The following is a 17,705-nucleotide window of genomic DNA, read 5'->3' as shown; positions in this document are numbered from 1 at the left end:
AACTGAGTTTGGAATGTTGGAGGGTGTCAAGCAAACTGGCTTGAACTGAGAATTGGGAGAAATGTAAATGAGATAAAACACAATAATTTGGGGGATGCCAAGTCAAATTGAGTGGAAAGGACAAGCAATTTGTCAGCATGAACCCAAAGGGTTAACAGGGATAGAATGTGCTATTTTCCTTTAATTCCTATCAATTTTCAGGCAATTTTGCAGTGCTAAAAAGTTGCAATGAAGCCTACTTCATTTTTCACTAAACTGTTGAAAACATTCTTCCTCTGAAAAGCACTATTTTCCATTAACACTGACCAAAAGCATGCAGAAGCACACTTAAATGGGGGTGGGCAGTGTTCCTCTATTTATTCCATCTTCTGCCTCAAACTGACCTGACATAAAACTATCAGAATATTTAAGTGGAGATGTAAGAAGCATAATGGTATCCCTGAGGCAAATACTGCAGATCAGAAAGGAAAGTGACTGATGAGAAAAATGGAATGACCTAGATCTTCCAGTCAGTTTTGAAGCTGAATGTATTGAGGCTACCTGCAAATATTTTTGCAAAACTTTCACTTTTACCATTTTCTGGTCATATCTTCCATTCCCACCTGAAGTTTCAAGGTCAGCACAGACATCCATCAAGATGATAGTACGACACAAGAAAAGATGAACAAAGAATATTATCCACCCTTTTCACCATAGTAGCTGGGTTATCAGGTAGGTTTTTAAAAGATCTAATCTTTCAGCGAGAGAATAATGAGTTTGTGAGATGGATAGGTGGGTGAAGTGGTTGAGTGGTTAGTCATGTAGCTAAGGGACTAATCAGGTAAGGGCTAATCCTGTGTTGGGGATAGTCAATTGATTGGGTGTGTTGTTGGATAACTGGGTTGTGGGGGTAGTCTGGTCAGCTCTGATGAGTGATTTATTTGGAGAGGGGTTGTGGTTAGTTGTGATGCTCAGTTGAATTATGCTGACTAATAGCATGTTACGACATGGGGTAAACCCTCCTGCTAGTTTAAATCGGCACCACAAACGATTTATCCAGTGCAGTAATCTGTGAAAATTCAAATTTCAAAACCAGGTAGCAATCGGATCTTCTCTTTCGATCTTCCTCTGTAGATTTGCTGTCCAGGTCGGTGTTGATGTTTTTTCTGAAAACTGCTTCTCTAGTCAGGAACGTCTTAGAGCTCAGACTAACAGCCTATATCTGTTGGTCTTTTGGCAGTTCTGTCTCAACTGTTCAGGTTTTCCTGGTCTTATACCCCCAAAGCATCGGATTGTCAATCTTTTAAGACTGTCAATATACTAAATTCAAAGTTGATTGAAGTTTGGTTTTGGGGGGGGGGTATAATTTAAATTGATTGACCTAATTCAAATTTGTTTTTGTCTCCTGGCAACCAGCTACACTAGCAGCTGGACCAAAAGATTACATTATATCTTGTTCAGAGCACTTGGTGCTGTCAGGTAGTTCTGCTAGCTTTTAACTTTCTTAAAGGTGCAGCACACCCACATTTTCATAACAAATGGAGGTAGAATGGGTTAAACTGTAACAGTTTCAGGGTAAAAGTATACAGGCAAGTGCCATGTATCTGGCCCAAGTCTTCACACTGAGCTCAACGTCTGAGAGTCCTGGACTGCAACAATCAGCCCATTGGAACTTTAAGCTTTGAGCAAGTGCAGCTCATGTCTATACACTGGGAGCGCCGTACGTCCTGATATGCATTTTCAAGCTTGTATCCTATCTCAAATGACCTGGAAATCAAAGGATTTGGGCCATTGTTTGCTAGAGCTGAAGATTTATAATGACTTTGTTGGCATAGCCATGCTAACTTTTCGATGTTCCATAGTTTATGTCAACGCCTCAGCTGACTAATGTAGTCAACTGTGCAGAAAAGTGTTGTTTTGGACTTGGTTCATGTATTCACCAAATAAGTTTGTGTACTGCTTTGTTCTGAAGAGGAGCACGATATTAAAAAAGCTCCATTGGAGTCAATAAAAGTGGAGTACTACAGAAGCTGTTTCTTTCCCAGACAGTTTTTTAAAAATAATTACTTAGGTTTCTCTGCATGTAACAAGCAAAGAATGGCTGAGCTTTGGCTGAAGAGTTAGGTCAGCTGGTGACTGGAGAGTTTCACCCTGTTTACACCATGACAACAATACTGAAGCATTCAAAGTAACTAGTTCCTTAGATTTCTTAGCAACTGGATTCTTGTTCTTTTGGTATAAAGTTGTCTGTTTCAAGCAGGCATTTCATACAGTTCCTAATGAAATAGGTGAAACAAGAAAGTGACAGGATTCCCACAAGTATAGGAATAATTAACAGAAGGCACGTGACATTCAGAATCCCATTGTAAACAAAAGTTTATGAACAGTAATGCTTCCATTCCAAAACCAGGCAACAACAGCAAACCTTGTTTTAACAGCCACTTTTTGAACCGGCACTTTTAATAAACTAAAACAAATTGTGTACCTCAAAATACCACGAAGTTTATAGTACTTTTCTGTCCAGTTATTCTAGTTTTTAAATTATTTACCTCCGTGTCAATGTCTGTTGTTGAAGAACTTTCAACCCATGTGATTATCTACCATATGAGATTTGCTGGCAACATATTTGTCAGTTTATTTATTGGCGATTAAGACCGCTCCTTATGATTATTAGGTTATGCTTCCAATAGGATTCTCCAACGATGAGAAATGAAAAGATTATGGTGGTGTCATATAGGGGCCTGAATGATTTGGGCTACAGCAAGAAATGTGACAGAATCACACTGCAGGTCATTGAGGCCTATCTTGCCAGCAGGTGCACATGGGGGCAACTTCTGATCAATTTCTAGACAGAGACAAGATTCTCACTAGGAACACGTGATTCCTATGAAAGGGGTTTATCACATCTTGCCTTATTAGTATGCAATTTCCCAGCCTGTCACTCACTGCAAGAAAACCATATATCAAGAATTCTCAACATGAAGTGAGTGCCTGGTGATTTTAGCTTACCGCTTACATGTTGGATCTACATGTTGGACATCAGGCATATGAAATTGGCATATGACTTATATCAACTTCTAACAACCCTCATTGTACATCTCCAATCCACTTATGAAATGTATGTTTTGTACATTAATTCTGCATCTCAAAGCAAAATGGCAACTATTATTGTCATGGTGCAGCAAAGACACTTTGGATTCAGTGGCCCACACCCAGCTAATGTCCTGGACGAGGCTGCATCTCTGCCCTGATGGTTTGCTATCATTGTGTGTTCACTCACTGAGTCCATCTGGATACTCACAGCATCCCCACTTTGCCTTTTCTTCCTCAGCTAGAGTTACCAGGCTCTCAATTCTGCTGTATTGTAGTGTCATTTAGTGAGGCACAGACCCAGGAAACTTGTCATGGTTTCCAGTTGTTTCTAGTCAAGTCAAGGGAGATTGTCATTGCTCAGGGGTCCCAGCACAGTAAAACAAGGGGAATCTCTGATACCAGTCCTTGGGCTTGGACATGGTCAGTTAGCCACTTGGGGTGATCAGAGTCACGATGGATTCATAATGGGTGAGGAGCCGAATGTGAGGCAGCCCACTCTTTCTGCCTTGTTGTGGACAGTTTTCTCCTGGAATGAGAAAGTGGCAGGTATTAAGGGAGGTGAAAGTGGGTGGCACAGTTGTTACTTTTCATGCAGGTAGTGAGGTGTCCAGATAGAGTGAGTGGGCAGTGCAGAGGGCATGCAGAGTTAGTGTTGTCCAGGATTGGTGTGGGTGACAGTGAATGAGAGAAGATGTTGCAGACAATAGTGAGAGGTAATGCATGAGCCTTGGTGGGAGGTGGGTACAGTAGCAGAGATAGAATGAATGTGAGGATTGGAGAGAAGATGGTAGCACTTAACACTGTAGAGTGCAAAAGGTCAGAGACCTTCTCCCTATATTGCTATGCATTCCTCCAGATGGTTAAGACTACACGAATTAGAGTGGCATAGTATGGTGTCAAGTCCCAGTCCCTCGTGCTCCCACGAGGAGGTTGAACAGTTCATGCCTCGTGCTCCCATGAGGAGGTTGAACAGTTCATCCACTTTACCAACACCTTCCACCTCGACCTCAAATTCACCTGGACCATCTCAGACTCCTCCCTCCCCTTCCTAGACCTTTCCATTTCTATCTCGGGTGACCAAATCGACACGGACATTTACTATAAACCGACCGACTCCCACAGCTATCTAGACTACACCTCCTCCCACCCTGCCCCCTGTAAAAACGCCATCCCATATTCCCAATTCCTTCGTCTCTGCCGCATCTGCTCCCAGGAGGACCAGTCACAAAACCATACAACCCAGATGGCCTCCTTCTTCAAGGACCGCAATTTCCCGCCAGACGTAGTCGACATTGCCCTCCACCGCATCTCTTCCACTTCCCGCTCCTCCGCCCTTGAGCCCCGCCCCTCCAACCGCCACCAGGACAGAACCCCACTGGTCTTCACCTACCACCCCACAAACCTCCATGTACAGCGTATCATCCGCCGTCATTTCCGCCACCTCCAAACGGACCCCACCACCAGTGATATATTTCCCTCCCCTCCCCTATCAGCATTCCGAAAAGACCACTCCCTCCGTGACTCCCTCGTCAGGTCCATACCCCCCACCAACTCAACCTCCACTCCCGGCATCTTCCCCTGCAACCGCAAGAAATGCAAAACCCCCCTTACTTCCCTCCAAGGCCCCAAGGGACACTTCCATATCCGCCACAAATTCACCTGCACCTCCACACACATCATCTATTGCATCCTCTGCACCCGATGTGGCCTCCTCTATATTGGGGAGACAGGCCGCCTACTTGCGGAACGTTTCAGAGAACACCTCTGGGACACCCGGACCAACCACCCCGGACCAACTCCCCTTCCCACTCCACCAAGGACATGCAGGTCCTTGGACTCCTCCATCGCCAGACCATGGCAACACGACGGTTGGAGGAAGAGCGCCTCATCTTCTGCCTGGGAACCCTCCAACCACAAGGGATGAACTCAGATTTCTCCAGTTTCCTCATTTCCCCTCCCCCCACCTTGTCTCAGTCAAATCCCTCAAACTCAGCACCGCCTTCCTAACCTGCAATCTTCTTCCTGACCTCTCCGCCCCCACCCCACTCCGGCCTATCACCCTCACCTTGACCTCCCTCCACCTATCGCATTTCCAACGCCCCTCCCCCAAGTCCCTCCTCCCTACCTTTTATCTTAGCCTGCTGGACACACTTTCCTCATTCCTGAAGAAGGGCTTATGCCCGAAACGTCGATTTTCCTGTTCCCTGGATGCTGCCTGACCTGCTGCGCTTTTCCAGCAACACATTTCCAGCTCTGATCTCCAGCATCTGCAGCCCTCACTTTCTCCTCAAGTCCCAGTCCCCAGGACTGCCCAGGGAAAGGACCCTGCCTGTGTACCAGCCCATCCACCAAGATTTTTAGGCTTCTGTTCCCAAACAAGGCACCAAATTTCCCTGATCTGCCATATCTGGGGCAAATGTCAAGGACCATGTAGGACAGTTCTGGACTAACTAGAATACTGCATCTTCTTGATATTGAGTGGCATTACCATTTTAGAATTCTGTAAAATTATGTGATTCTCCTTTGAACAACTGAACCGGATGAGCAATATAAATAATGTGGCTAAAAGAGTAGGTCAAAGACTGAGAATTCCGTGATGACTCCAAACGTCCATCCACCGTCTACATAGAGAGTGGTGAAATACTCTCTAAATGCTGAATGCGTGCAGCTCCAATAACACTCAAGAAACTTGACACTTTTTAGAACAGAGTAACTCATTTGACCATCCACCACCTGAGACATGCAGTCCCTAAACCACCACTAGACAGTGGTAGCAGTGTGTATTATGTTCTGGTTACATGGTCAGTTAATAATTAGATGCCTGCTGTACTTATTGTGAATGAAGTTCTCAAGAGGTCTATAAAAGGCCTTGGTTGGCTTCGTTCCATCAATTAGAGAGAATGAACACACATTAACCTATTTGCTGTCTGCATTTGATGTACCTTGCTAATGGATGCCAATTCTTGAGAGTCAGATGCTGCACATGAAGCTGCCAAGCAATAATGTACATTGTTATGTTTGATATTGGAACCAGTAACTATGCTGTTGGAACCACTGTTTGTCATGGTCGAGCAAGCAACCCACAGAAGATGGTGTCATTGATTATCACTCACTGATGAAAAAGAATGTTTAGAGCCTTCATGTCACAAATTATAACAAGGCAATCAGCTTAGTGCACAAAAGTGGGACGGGTTTAAGTCGTAGTATATTTTTGGTGGTACAGGGTGGATGAACCAAAGGGCCCCTTATGTGCTTTATGAATCAATGACTTGCAAGCATCATTGAAGTGGAATTTTAAAATGCCCACTCTAGGCTCTATCTACCTCGTCATGTAGATATGCCCAATCCACCAATCTCATCTCTGTGACTGGTGTCAACACCCTTGGGACTTCTGCCTTTGAGAGGACTGCTGTATTTGTCCTGCAAGGTATGCTACAATGTGCCACAAAGAAAAATTGAATTTATCGGGCATCTTTTCCTGACAGCTATAAGTCACCAATATTTCACAGCCATACAACAAGTTGCTGAGAACACAAGCTTTATAAACCATTAATTGGTATTGAGGCGCAACTTGATGTTTTCCCTATTTGTTTCATAGGTCAGCCAAAGCTGCAAGTCACAGGTTCTACACCAGGAGACAGATTGCCTTCATCATTGTTCCATGCATCAATACACTGCCTGCAAATGTGGTGGAAGCAGGTTCCATTGAGGCATTCAAGGGGGCATTGGATGACCATTTTGTTAGAAGTAGTGTGCAAAGGTTTGGGGGAAAAGGAGAAGATTTGCATTAAGTAATGATGCTTGGTTGAAGAGATGACGTAAGCACAATGGGTTGAATGGTATCTTTTGACACTGTAAAAATTTTGTCTAAGTTGAGTCAGAACAGAATCTGCAATTCTGGCTGAATCAAGGTAGGAATGTCAGGTCTGGGGTTTGTATTTGGGTGGATTCAGTGATGAATCAAGTTCAGTTTAATAGTTACTCAAGAGTTAAGAATGGATTTTTAATACTCTAGTTTCTTGGGTAGCTATTAAGCTTAAGTGAGTCAGAAGACTCCAAAATCTCTGACTTAAGGGGCTTTTTTGGAGGGTTTCAGATGCAAGGGTATTGTTAATTGGAATTTTCAGCTTCCTAGCGAGTACCTTCAGAGTCAGCAATGACATGTTTTCCACATGGTCCTGACATGCACCTCTAGGCTACTGCTGCTGGAACAAAAGTCTGACTATCAGAATAGGTGGATTTATGTCTCTTTACAAAACAGTGATTGTGATGCTGGCAAACCTTCCCAGTACACAACATGACATGCCTGAACAGTCAATTATATTTGAATTCTGCTGGCTGCAGAGAATCTAAAATGGTTAATATGTATAGGTGGAAGTTCAGCTCCTCAGTTTGTTGAATCACATGCTTTCATATCCCAAAGACAGGGAGTCTCACAATGTTTTCTTTCTATATACAAATGACCTAATAGCTGACCAGCAAAACTGAACAATTCCTCCAAACTTTTGCTATCATTTTGGACTGGGCTCAAGTCTTGAGCAGCTATATAGAAACCGAAGGTTTCTATAGTGACTAAAAAAAAAAGGACTACTGTTATTTTGGTTAAAAACTCAAAAGGTTGTTAGAACATTTACGAACTCGAATATCACTAAGTTGGTGTTTATAGTGAAAAAAAAATCTTAGTTTTCAACAGCTGCTTACCCAATAAGTTTTTCATATTTATGGGATATGGGCATTTTTGGCTAAATATTTATTGTCTATTTAATGGGAATTCATTGCCCATCCCGAATTGCCTTTGAGGAGTTGGTGATGGACTGCCTCTTGAACTGTTGCAGTCAGTTTGGTTTAGGTGATCTCACAATGCTGTTGGGGAGGGCGTTCTAGGATTTTGACCCAGCAACAGTGAAGGAACAACATTATTTTTCCAAGTCAGGTTGGTGAGTGAATTGGAGGGGAACTTGCAGATTGTGGTGTTCCCATGTATGTGCTGCCGTTGTCTATCTAGATGGAAGTTATCACGGGTTTGCAAAGTGCTATTTGCAGAGCCTTGGTGAACTTATACATTGCATCTTGTAGATGGTACATATTGCTGCTTCTGAGTATTGATGGTGGAGGGAATAAATGTTTGTGAATGTGGTGCCAATCATATGGGCTGCTTTGCCCTGAATGCACTTATCCGGTAAAGTAGGGAGTATTTACAGATGGTATACAGAGTTTGGGGAGTCAGGTGGTGAGTTACTCACTGCAGGATCCCAAGCTTCTGACCTTCTCTTGTAGCTGCATTTTATGTGGCTATTTAGTTGAGTTTCAGTATAATCGGTAACCTCATGGATGTTGATGATGGGAGGTTCAGTAGTAGTAATACCTTTGAATGTCATTGTGATAATTAGCTTCTTTCTTGTTGAAGATGGCCATTGCCTGTCATTTGTGTAGTGTGAATGTTTCTTGCTACTTGTCAGCCTTAATCAGGGTATTGTCCAGATCTTACAGTATTTGGACATAGAGTGCTTTAATAGCAGAGGAAATTAAATGGTGCAATCATGCAGTTATTAGAAACAGGCCATTCAGTCCATCAAGAATCCCTGTCATTCAATGAGACCATGGCTGATCTGATAATGCTCAAATCCAGTTTCCTGCCTTTTCCATACAACCCTTTATTCCCTTTTGTGATTAAACATCTGTCTGTGTCAGACCTGAATGTACTTAATGACCCAGTCTCAACAGCCTTCTGTGATGAAGAATTGCACAGATTCACAGCCTTTTGTAAGACAAAATTCCTCCTCGTCTCTCAAATGTGTGACTCCATATTCTGAGATTGTGTCCTCTGGTCCTAGATTCTCCCACATACCTGCCATCAGCATAGTGAACCTTTTCTGGATTGTCTCCAATGTCAACGTATTTTTCTGTAGATAAAGGAGCTGAAACTGTTAACAGTATACCAGCTGTGCCTTATGTAACTCTAACTAGTGCCTTATATAGTTTTAGCAAAACCTCCCTACTTTTATGCTCCTTTTCCTTTTGAAACAAAGTCAAAATTCCACTTCTGCATTATCTGCTGAACTTGAATGCACATTTTTTTGTGATTCATGAATGAGGACTCCCAAATGCACTTAGCTCAATAGACTTTTGCAGTCTTTGTGCATTTAAATAAGATTCAGCTCCCCTGCTCTGCCTCCTGAATTGCATAACCTCACACTCACCACCATTATATTCCATTTGCCAAGATTTTCCCCCAATAACAACCTGTCTGTGTCCCACTGCAGGTGTTTTGTGTCATCCTCATGACTTGACTTCCCTTCCCAGCTACTTTTGTGGCATCTGTAATCTTGGCTATTGTGTATTCACTTTAAGTCATTATGTATATTGTAAATAATTGTAGTCCCAGCACTGATCCCGAGACACACCATTAGTTAATGGTTACCTTCTCGAAAACGACCCCTTATCCCAATAGCCTGTCTTCAATTAATTAGTCAATCCTCTACCTATGCTACATCCAATACCATGGACTCTTATTAAGTAGCCTCATGTGTTGTACCTCATCAAATGTCTTCTTAAAATCCAAAAATATTACATCCACAGCTTTCCTTTTTTCTAATCCTGATTGTTACCTCCTCAAACAATTCTAGTAAATTTGTCAGGCATGATTTCCCCTTCATGAAGCCATTGCTGACTCTGCTTGATCATATTATGTATTTCTAAATGCTATGCTATTGTATCCTTTATAATAGACTCTAACATTTTCCCATAACAGACTTTAAGCTAACTGACCTATAGTTGCCCATTATTTTGTCTCTATCCGTTTTTAAATAAAAGTGTTAAATTGGCGGTTTTCAATCCTTTGGGACTTTTCCAGAATCTGAGGATCACTGAAAGATTGCTACCAATGCATCATCTGTCTCTGTAGCTACCTTTTAACATCTTGGATGCATTCCATCAGATCCAGGGGACTTATCAGTCTTCAGACCAATTCGCTTCCTTAGCACATTTTCTCTAATGATAGTCATTGTATCTGCTTCCTATCCTCCTTTTGCCATTTGAATATTTCCTAATTTGGGGATGCTATTAGTTTTACTACTGTGAAGGCTGATGCAAAGTATTTATTCAAAGCCTCAGCCATTCTAAGTTCCCCATTATTATTTCCCAAGCCTCATTCTCTAAGGAGCCTATGTTCACTTTGGCTTCTGTCTTGCCTTTTATAAATTTAAGGAACCCCCTGCTGTCTGTTACTAGAACTTCACTCTCAAGTGCTCCTTGATAACACTGTTGATGATACCTTCCATCACTTTACAAATGATCGAAGGTAGACGAATGGGCTGTTAATTGCCAAGTAGGATTTGTCATGCTTTTTTTCATACAGGAAATACTTGGACAATTTTCTACATTGTAGAGAAGGTGCCAGTGATGTAGCATGGCTAGGGGTGCAGCAATTCTGGAGCACGAGTCTTCAGTAACAATGTTGGAATGTTGTCAGGGTCCATTGCTTTTGCAATATCCAGTGCATTCAGCAAATAATTGCCTGCTGAATGCTGTAATACTGTGCTAAAAGTATGTTATTCAGTTAAAGACAGTGAGAAATCTGTACTTTGAAACACACTTTTAGGTATTTTTGATGAATACTTAGGCTACAACAGAGATAGAAGATTTCTGAGCAAAGTGGGCCCAACGTATTCCCAGTGAATAAATACCAATTTCAGTCAGGGAATTCGAAACAAATATTCAGTCTTTCATTTACATATGCCTGTTTTTGGTCACCCCCATATTTTGGCCATTTTACACAAGATTGGCACAACAAGGTTCAGTTTGGACCCTATGTACATCAATCTGGCCAAATAAATTACTAATACCACACAGTCAAGAGAGTGGTGCTGGAAAAGCACAGCAGGTCAGGCAGCATCCAAAGAGCAGGAGAATCAACGTTTTGGGAATAAGCCCTTCATCAGGAATGAGCAGGAGAATCAACGTTTTGGGCATAAGCCTTTCATCAAGAACGTCAGGCTTACGCCTGAAACGTTGATTCTCCTGCTCCTCTGATGTTGCCTGACCTGCTGTGCTTTTCCAGTACCATATTCTCCACTCTGATCTCCAGCACCTGCAGTCATCACTTGCTCCTAATGCCAAACACAGTACTATCGCGTGTGGCAGTATTCTTTCAACATACATTCAGTTATCTGTCTTTTTTTTGCATAGTCGGTATATTGAACAGGCTGTTGGCATCACTCTGATGTTTGTTCTTCACCTCTCACTCTTCATGGTGAACCCGTCCAACGTTTCTATTAATTGCTTTCATGGAAATTCCAAATTATTGACAGTGCCTCACAAAATTGGACGGATTATTGAGGGGAGCCCAGCAGATCGTTGTGGAAAACTCAAGGTTGGCGACCGCATCCTAGCAGTGAATGGGCAGTCCATCATTAACATGCCTCATGCAGAAATTGTGAAGCTAATCAAGGATGCAGGCCTTAGTGTGACTCTGCGCATTGTTCCTCAAGAGGGTAAGTCCCTACTTTGCAAATCTGTTTAAATCAAGGACATATTTTGAGAAGGAGGAGTTTTGAATTAAAACATGTTGGCAGAAAACAAAAATCAACAAAATCTATTGTGGAACAGTTTTTTTTTTATTTTTGCACCTTTCACAGACATGAGCAGTCCTGCTTCAGCACCAGGCTCAGATAAGCAAAGTCCTCTGGCACAGCAGCACAGTCCAATGGCACAAAAGAGTCCTACACCACAGCAAAGTCCTATAGCACAACATAGCCCTGCTGTACAACCACCTCCTCTTCAGCCACATGGACATAATGGCAGGTAAGGAGAGCTGTCCCACTTCTTTCCATATTTTTAGACATTTTCTTTCTCCCCCCGCCCTTCCCGGTCATGACTAAGCTAATTTAAAAGCAGCAGGTTGTCAAATTTAAATTTATGTGAACATTAGGAGCGTTTTTATTAAATGTATGTAAATATTTAAAAGTGCTATATAATATGTAAGACAAGTAATGAGATGTCTGAAAATGCCAATTTATTGTAAAGTGTTTGAATCTTTTAGCACAGAAGCAGCTGTCAGTCTTTAAATAAGCACCCATTTCTTTTTAAATGACTTAGCTGGAGTAATTAGAGGATAACTTTTCATTGATGCTTAATTAAAATAAGGGTAAAGTTTGTTGTGATTCCAGCTGATAGCACTACAGAACAAGCCAGATTCCAGAATAAAACCAGGATTGATAGATCATATGGTTTTATTGTTTAATTACTTAGTGTGATGTTTAGCCACTGAAATGTATTCACATGAGGCTACCAATTTACAACAGAATAAAAGTTTTTTTATTTAAAAAAGTAAGCTATCTAAATGTAGAAGACAGTTATAAAGATCTTAAAACACATTGCAAAACAAAGTTTTACCTGTTTCATGATCTATCCATTACAGGGATTCAAATCGAGAGAGATTACACTCCTACTTCAAATCCTTAAGTTTCTAATTCACTGACTCTCTCCAGTTCTTTCCCATTGTCATTGCAGACAGTTGATTAATCCTTTCCATATCTAGTATCAGGAACAAATCTGATTGCCTAAATTTTCTCAGTTGTAATAAACTTCAAATTTTGAACAAAGCTCTTCTGGTTTAAAGATTTTACAACCTATACACATTTGCTGAGGTAACTTGACTCCTGAAATGCTCTGAACTCTTCATAAGAAACCAACTTCTAAATTTATTCCTGATGTCTGCTGAACTGAATTTTTTTTAAAAAGTTTGCTCATCCTAAATTTTTCTGACAACATAGCTATATGTTTTTACTCTATCTGTCTTAAATCTTGCAGAATAGACATATTTCCATTAAAACCACAGGGATCTGCAGTCACCTGCTTTATGAGAAGTGTTGAACTTAATTACTGTTATGGGAGAACACTCTGACCATGTTTGTGTTTCAAGAAAAATCTTCATAAAAGCAACCAACAGCTATATAGTTCTATTATTGAAATCCAATGTCCAGAAATTATATTTGTAGATGTAAATAAATTATAGGCCATTCATCACAAATTACATATCGGCGATCAATGTATATGTATTTTTACGACTGCTTGCCTTTGGTTGGGATAATATCTCAGAAATAAAAAAGGGAATTGTCAGCAGTGGGCTGCTATTGAAGTGAACTGAAGAGTAGCATCAAAGACTGATCAAGTCACCTTTAAGAAGAATTGGACAGAGTTCCTTCCAACAGTAGCATATACACCTGAATGATGGAGGACAAGTCTGCAGATCAATGTAATGAGTTAACTGTGACTTTCTAGGCTCAAAGTCAACTCTTCCACCACCAATACATTGTGGTGGTATATACAATTCAAAAGGCACAATACAGCAATTCACCAAGATTACTTTCGGAATCCTGCAAGCTCTGCCACCAAAAATAATAGGAGCAACAATAATGAGGGAACACTCTCCTTTCCAAGTTTCTTCTAAAGTGCTTACCATCCTGACTCGGACATGCATCACTGTTTGTTCACCATTGCTTGCTAAAACTTTCTCAGTTCTCTACCACATCAATATTATCATCAGAAGGATTATAGCAGCTCAAAGAGAAGATCTACCACCACACCTTCTCAAATAAGCTGGAGGCATGCCCACATTCTGAGAGGAAATCAAAAGCATTTCAAATATACCTCAGATATTGACACCTTCAATCACTATACAGATTATTGAGTGTAGTAATTGTGAGTGATAGTTAACAAATTGCATTTGTTCTGCTTTATGTAAACAGTACATACCTGGAAAATTTTCCACTTTGTTGGGTAAATTCCACTGTTATGGACCAGGACAGACCCCCCTACTCCCCTCCCCCCCCCCCCCCCAACCTCAAAACGTTTCAAGAAAGTAGCCCAGACTCTAACTTTGCTAGTTGTTTTAAGCAGGTGTACAGTGGATATTTCAGGAGTGATGCAGCTGGTCAAACTACTTAGTTTTAAACAAAACCAAATTTATTTATAAGATTACAAGATGAAATATAAACAAAAGAGAACAGAATACAGAATAACTCAAACTATCCAAAACCCAACAGATTATCCCAACTTAATGATGCTCTTCTAAATACTTGCAACAATCCCCATAAACATCCCTTGGTCCAAAAAGAAAAATCAAACACAGGTTCTTACAGGAGAGAAGGAGGGAGGATCAACATGGACTTGCTTCCTTGGGTCCAGCAGGTTCACAACGACTGCTTACTAAAACCTGAGAAAAGCTGAGCTGGGAGAACTGGTCACTCCAATTTCATTGTACGTGTTTTTTTTAAAAAAACTTGAAAGACTTTTGCCTAAGGCAGTATCTGTTAGTTATAGTCAAACTGCCCGTAGAATCTTTCAAAGCCAGACCTTTCAGCATCGCTGCTTTTACAACCTCTCTGAACAAAAAAGGCCAAGAACAGCATAACCTTGTTAAAAGAGCGGCATTGTCACATCACTATTGTAATTAAACTGGAACAGTTTGATGAGAGTTGTGAAAATTCAGGAGCATCAATCTGGAGCATTGCTGCAGAATGTTGTTAGACACTCTTTGTTGGACTGAGAATGCATAACCATCGCATAATATCATATGGAGTGAACCAAATTGGCTGTGATACTCGGGACCTGAGAAGAAGAGCTAAATAGATAAACTCAATGCTTTGGGATAAAGGTGGTTGCTTCAGACTTGTCTTTTGCATTTATGCTGGATTCCGCCATCACTGAAGACAGGATGTTCTTGGAACTTCCTCCTCTCATGAATTCTTTTAAATACCAAGGATTTGCGAACAGGTTGTTGATTACACAGTATGAGAGAACTGTTGACTTTGCTTGATTAACATGTTTATGTGGAGATAATAAGTTATTTTTCTGTTATCCCATTCATCATTGCCTCAATGTGGAATTGCACAATATTAAGAGATGTGAAATAGTTAAAGCTTTTGTTATTGATACTTTAATGTTCTGTTTGATTGACACATTGAAATGCTTTTTGAAATTTGTTTTAAATTATAAAGCATTATGAGTAGGAGTTTTTTTCTAAGTAGTTCCACACATGCTATTGTTATGAAATGATTCCATAGTCCTGTACACAGTTTATGCTCAAGAAATAGCCTTGGAAAGATCTTGAGTTGCCATGAGGGCAACAAAGGGTCATATGGGTGGTCAGGAGACATGAGCTGATATTGAGTTGACATGAAGGGGAATGGGGAATATGAAGACATGTGAAGATAGTTTTCAAAAGGTTCCTGAGTCCAAATCTTTCTGACATCTGTGAACTACAAGCCATAGAGAAGCTGACCACCCTCCATGAGATTTTCAGAGTGCTAGAAAATTCAATTGAGCTACCCAGATCACATGTACAACGTGTGGGCACCTGGAATGGGATACTGCAACACTGGAATCAAGCCCTATTTTTTTAAATAGCTCAAGCATCCTTCCAATTAGATAATTCCTCGGGATTCACTCAGTATATTCAGGGGCAGGTGCCATTGTATCTAAGTGTTAATATTCTGTACCTTAGAACAATATAAGCCTTCCTTTGGTGCCTAAACATTACACCAGCAAGGCTAACAGTTAAGCAATCTGCAAAACAGGTCGTATGACTCATCATTTACATTAAATTTAAATGTACGGTCCCATAAAAAAAGAGTCTTATGGGACAGCGCTTGTGCCCCTACCCTTGGGGAGGTGGGCGGAATTCAAGTCCCAGCTACATCTAGAGTATGTCTTAACCTCTCTGAACAGATTGATTAGAAAATGTCTACAGTTCCAAAATACGATAATGTTATAAATCTCATAAGTAACATGTGAACCAAGAACAGGTGACTACCATTAAAAGTCTAGAGAGTAGAAATATGGACAAGTCCTAGTCTTAACTATAATGCTACCATATTCTATATAGATAAACACAGAATGTTGCTGACACCAAGTTAAGGGCTTATGCCCAAACGTCGATTCTCCTGTTCCTTGGATGCTGCCTGACCTGCTGCGCTTTTCCAGCAACACATTTTCAGCTCTGATCTCCAGCATCTGCAGCCCTCACTTTCTCCACCAAGTTAACTATGACTGGTTAATCTGTTTAATGGTGGGGGATCAAATATTGACCATGACACAGGAAGTATTCACCTACTTTTCAAATCATGCCATAGAACCTTTCATATGCATTTGAAGAAACAGATGGGCATCAGATTAAAGGCATTTGTGCAAATAACAAACAAGAAACCATACTTATGTCAAGTTCTGGAGATAACAACCTTTAAAATTTTAAAATAAGTGAGGTTTTGGTACTGCCTGCAATGGCTAATATATATGTTTGATGAAGAAGACTGCCATCCAGCAGAAAGGCAGGACACACTCTCCAAGTAGAAGGAGGAGAGTAGAAGAATTAATACAAGAGCCGAGTTTATACTATTGTAATTTTCATGTTCAGTGAAGTTAATTCATTTTATCTTAACTGTTATACACAGCACTTGTGTAAATAAGTGCATTCAAATAATGATTTAATATCTGAATAAAGAATTTTACTTGTAGTATTCCTTTTAATAGGGGATTAGTTAACTTGTTTGGCTGCTTCGTTAGTTCAAAATAATGCCAACACTGAAGGTTTTATTCCATTCTGGCTGAGGTAGTCTTGGAATCTGCCTTTTTGTCCTGAAAGCTAGCTCAGGATGAAGCATCAACAGATGTTGAGCCAACCTGTTTCAGGCAGAGTTCACATGGAATGGAATAAAATAGAAAATAATTCCTTTTAATCATAGAATTACATATTTCAAAACTATCTAACAAATTCCCCTAACTATTCCCAAGGCAAGGGATCAAACAGATACTTGTTTGCAAACCTCTGCTAATAATGCTCTGCAATTCACTGAGATTTTTATTTAAGTTTCATTTTTACTTTCACGTTTAATTATTCATGTAACTAATGAAACCTAATTTTCTTTTAAAAGTTTTGCAAAATAACTCATATTAATGATTTTATTCATTTTTTTTTAAATCTAGTTACAGGTCAGAAGTAAAAGCAAGACAAGATGTCAAACCAGACATTAGGCAACCACCATTTTCAGAGTACAGACAAGCTCCGACATCAGATTATCGACAGCCACCATCTCTAGATTACAGACAGCAGCCTCTCATAGATTACAGGCAGCCACCTTCTGACAATAGACAGTATGGAGTGTCTGATTACAGACAGCCACAGGTACGAAACCTCAAATATTCTGATCCATTGACCTTTCTTTTCCACCATTACTCACATTAGTTGTCTTCATGAAGAATCTGAGTGCCACAATTCAGCATAATTTGTAATACATAGTAAGATGTGCTTAATGTTATAGTAGATGATATAATAATAACCTGAACTTGAGTATAGGAGCATCATTTAAAAGTTACAGAAACTTGAAACAATAAAGTGATAAGGAAAACATAAGAAGACTTCAGGAAAGCGTTAATAAATTGGGTAAATGACATGAAATTTCATGCAATTTGATGAAGTGAAAAATTTTAGAATGAAGATTTAAATTACATTTTGTATTATGTCACACAATTAATTGTCAATATTAAGCAACATACTTATGTTTCCATCATTGTACCAACATATGACATATACTCTATCTTAACTGGAGCTACTTGAAACATGACACTAATTAAAA

At 40.3% G+C, this 17,705-nt stretch overlaps 1 protein-coding gene across 19 annotated transcripts in view; it reads left to right on the top strand.

The window, feature by feature from the left end:
• The window catches only part of LOC122561721 (membrane-associated guanylate kinase, WW and PDZ domain-containing protein 2), a 687,684-nt gene that overhangs the window by 630,591 nt on the left and 39,388 nt on the right, over nucleotides 1–17,705 (top strand). For all 19 annotated transcript variants that reach the window (XM_087999522.1, XM_087999521.1, XM_087999517.1 and 16 more), the window contains 3 exons: nucleotides 11,382–11,564; nucleotides 11,709–11,874; nucleotides 17,056–17,254. In XM_087999522.1, the coding sequence (XP_087855648.1) occupies nucleotides 11,382–11,564; nucleotides 11,709–11,874; nucleotides 17,056–17,254 (548 nt within the window). The remainder of the gene's footprint in view (nucleotides 1–11,381; nucleotides 11,565–11,708; nucleotides 11,875–17,055; nucleotides 17,255–17,705) is intronic.

This window comes from Chiloscyllium plagiosum, unplaced genomic scaffold, assembly GCF_037043375.1.
Source record: "Chiloscyllium plagiosum isolate Xiang-an unplaced genomic scaffold, Cpla_swu_hap1 HiC_scaffold_23, whole genome shotgun sequence".
NCBI lineage: Eukaryota > Metazoa > Chordata > Chondrichthyes > Orectolobiformes > Hemiscylliidae > Chiloscyllium > Chiloscyllium plagiosum.
The sequence above is the reverse complement of the archived record's forward strand: the minus strand, read 5'-3'. Positions and strand labels throughout refer to the sequence as shown.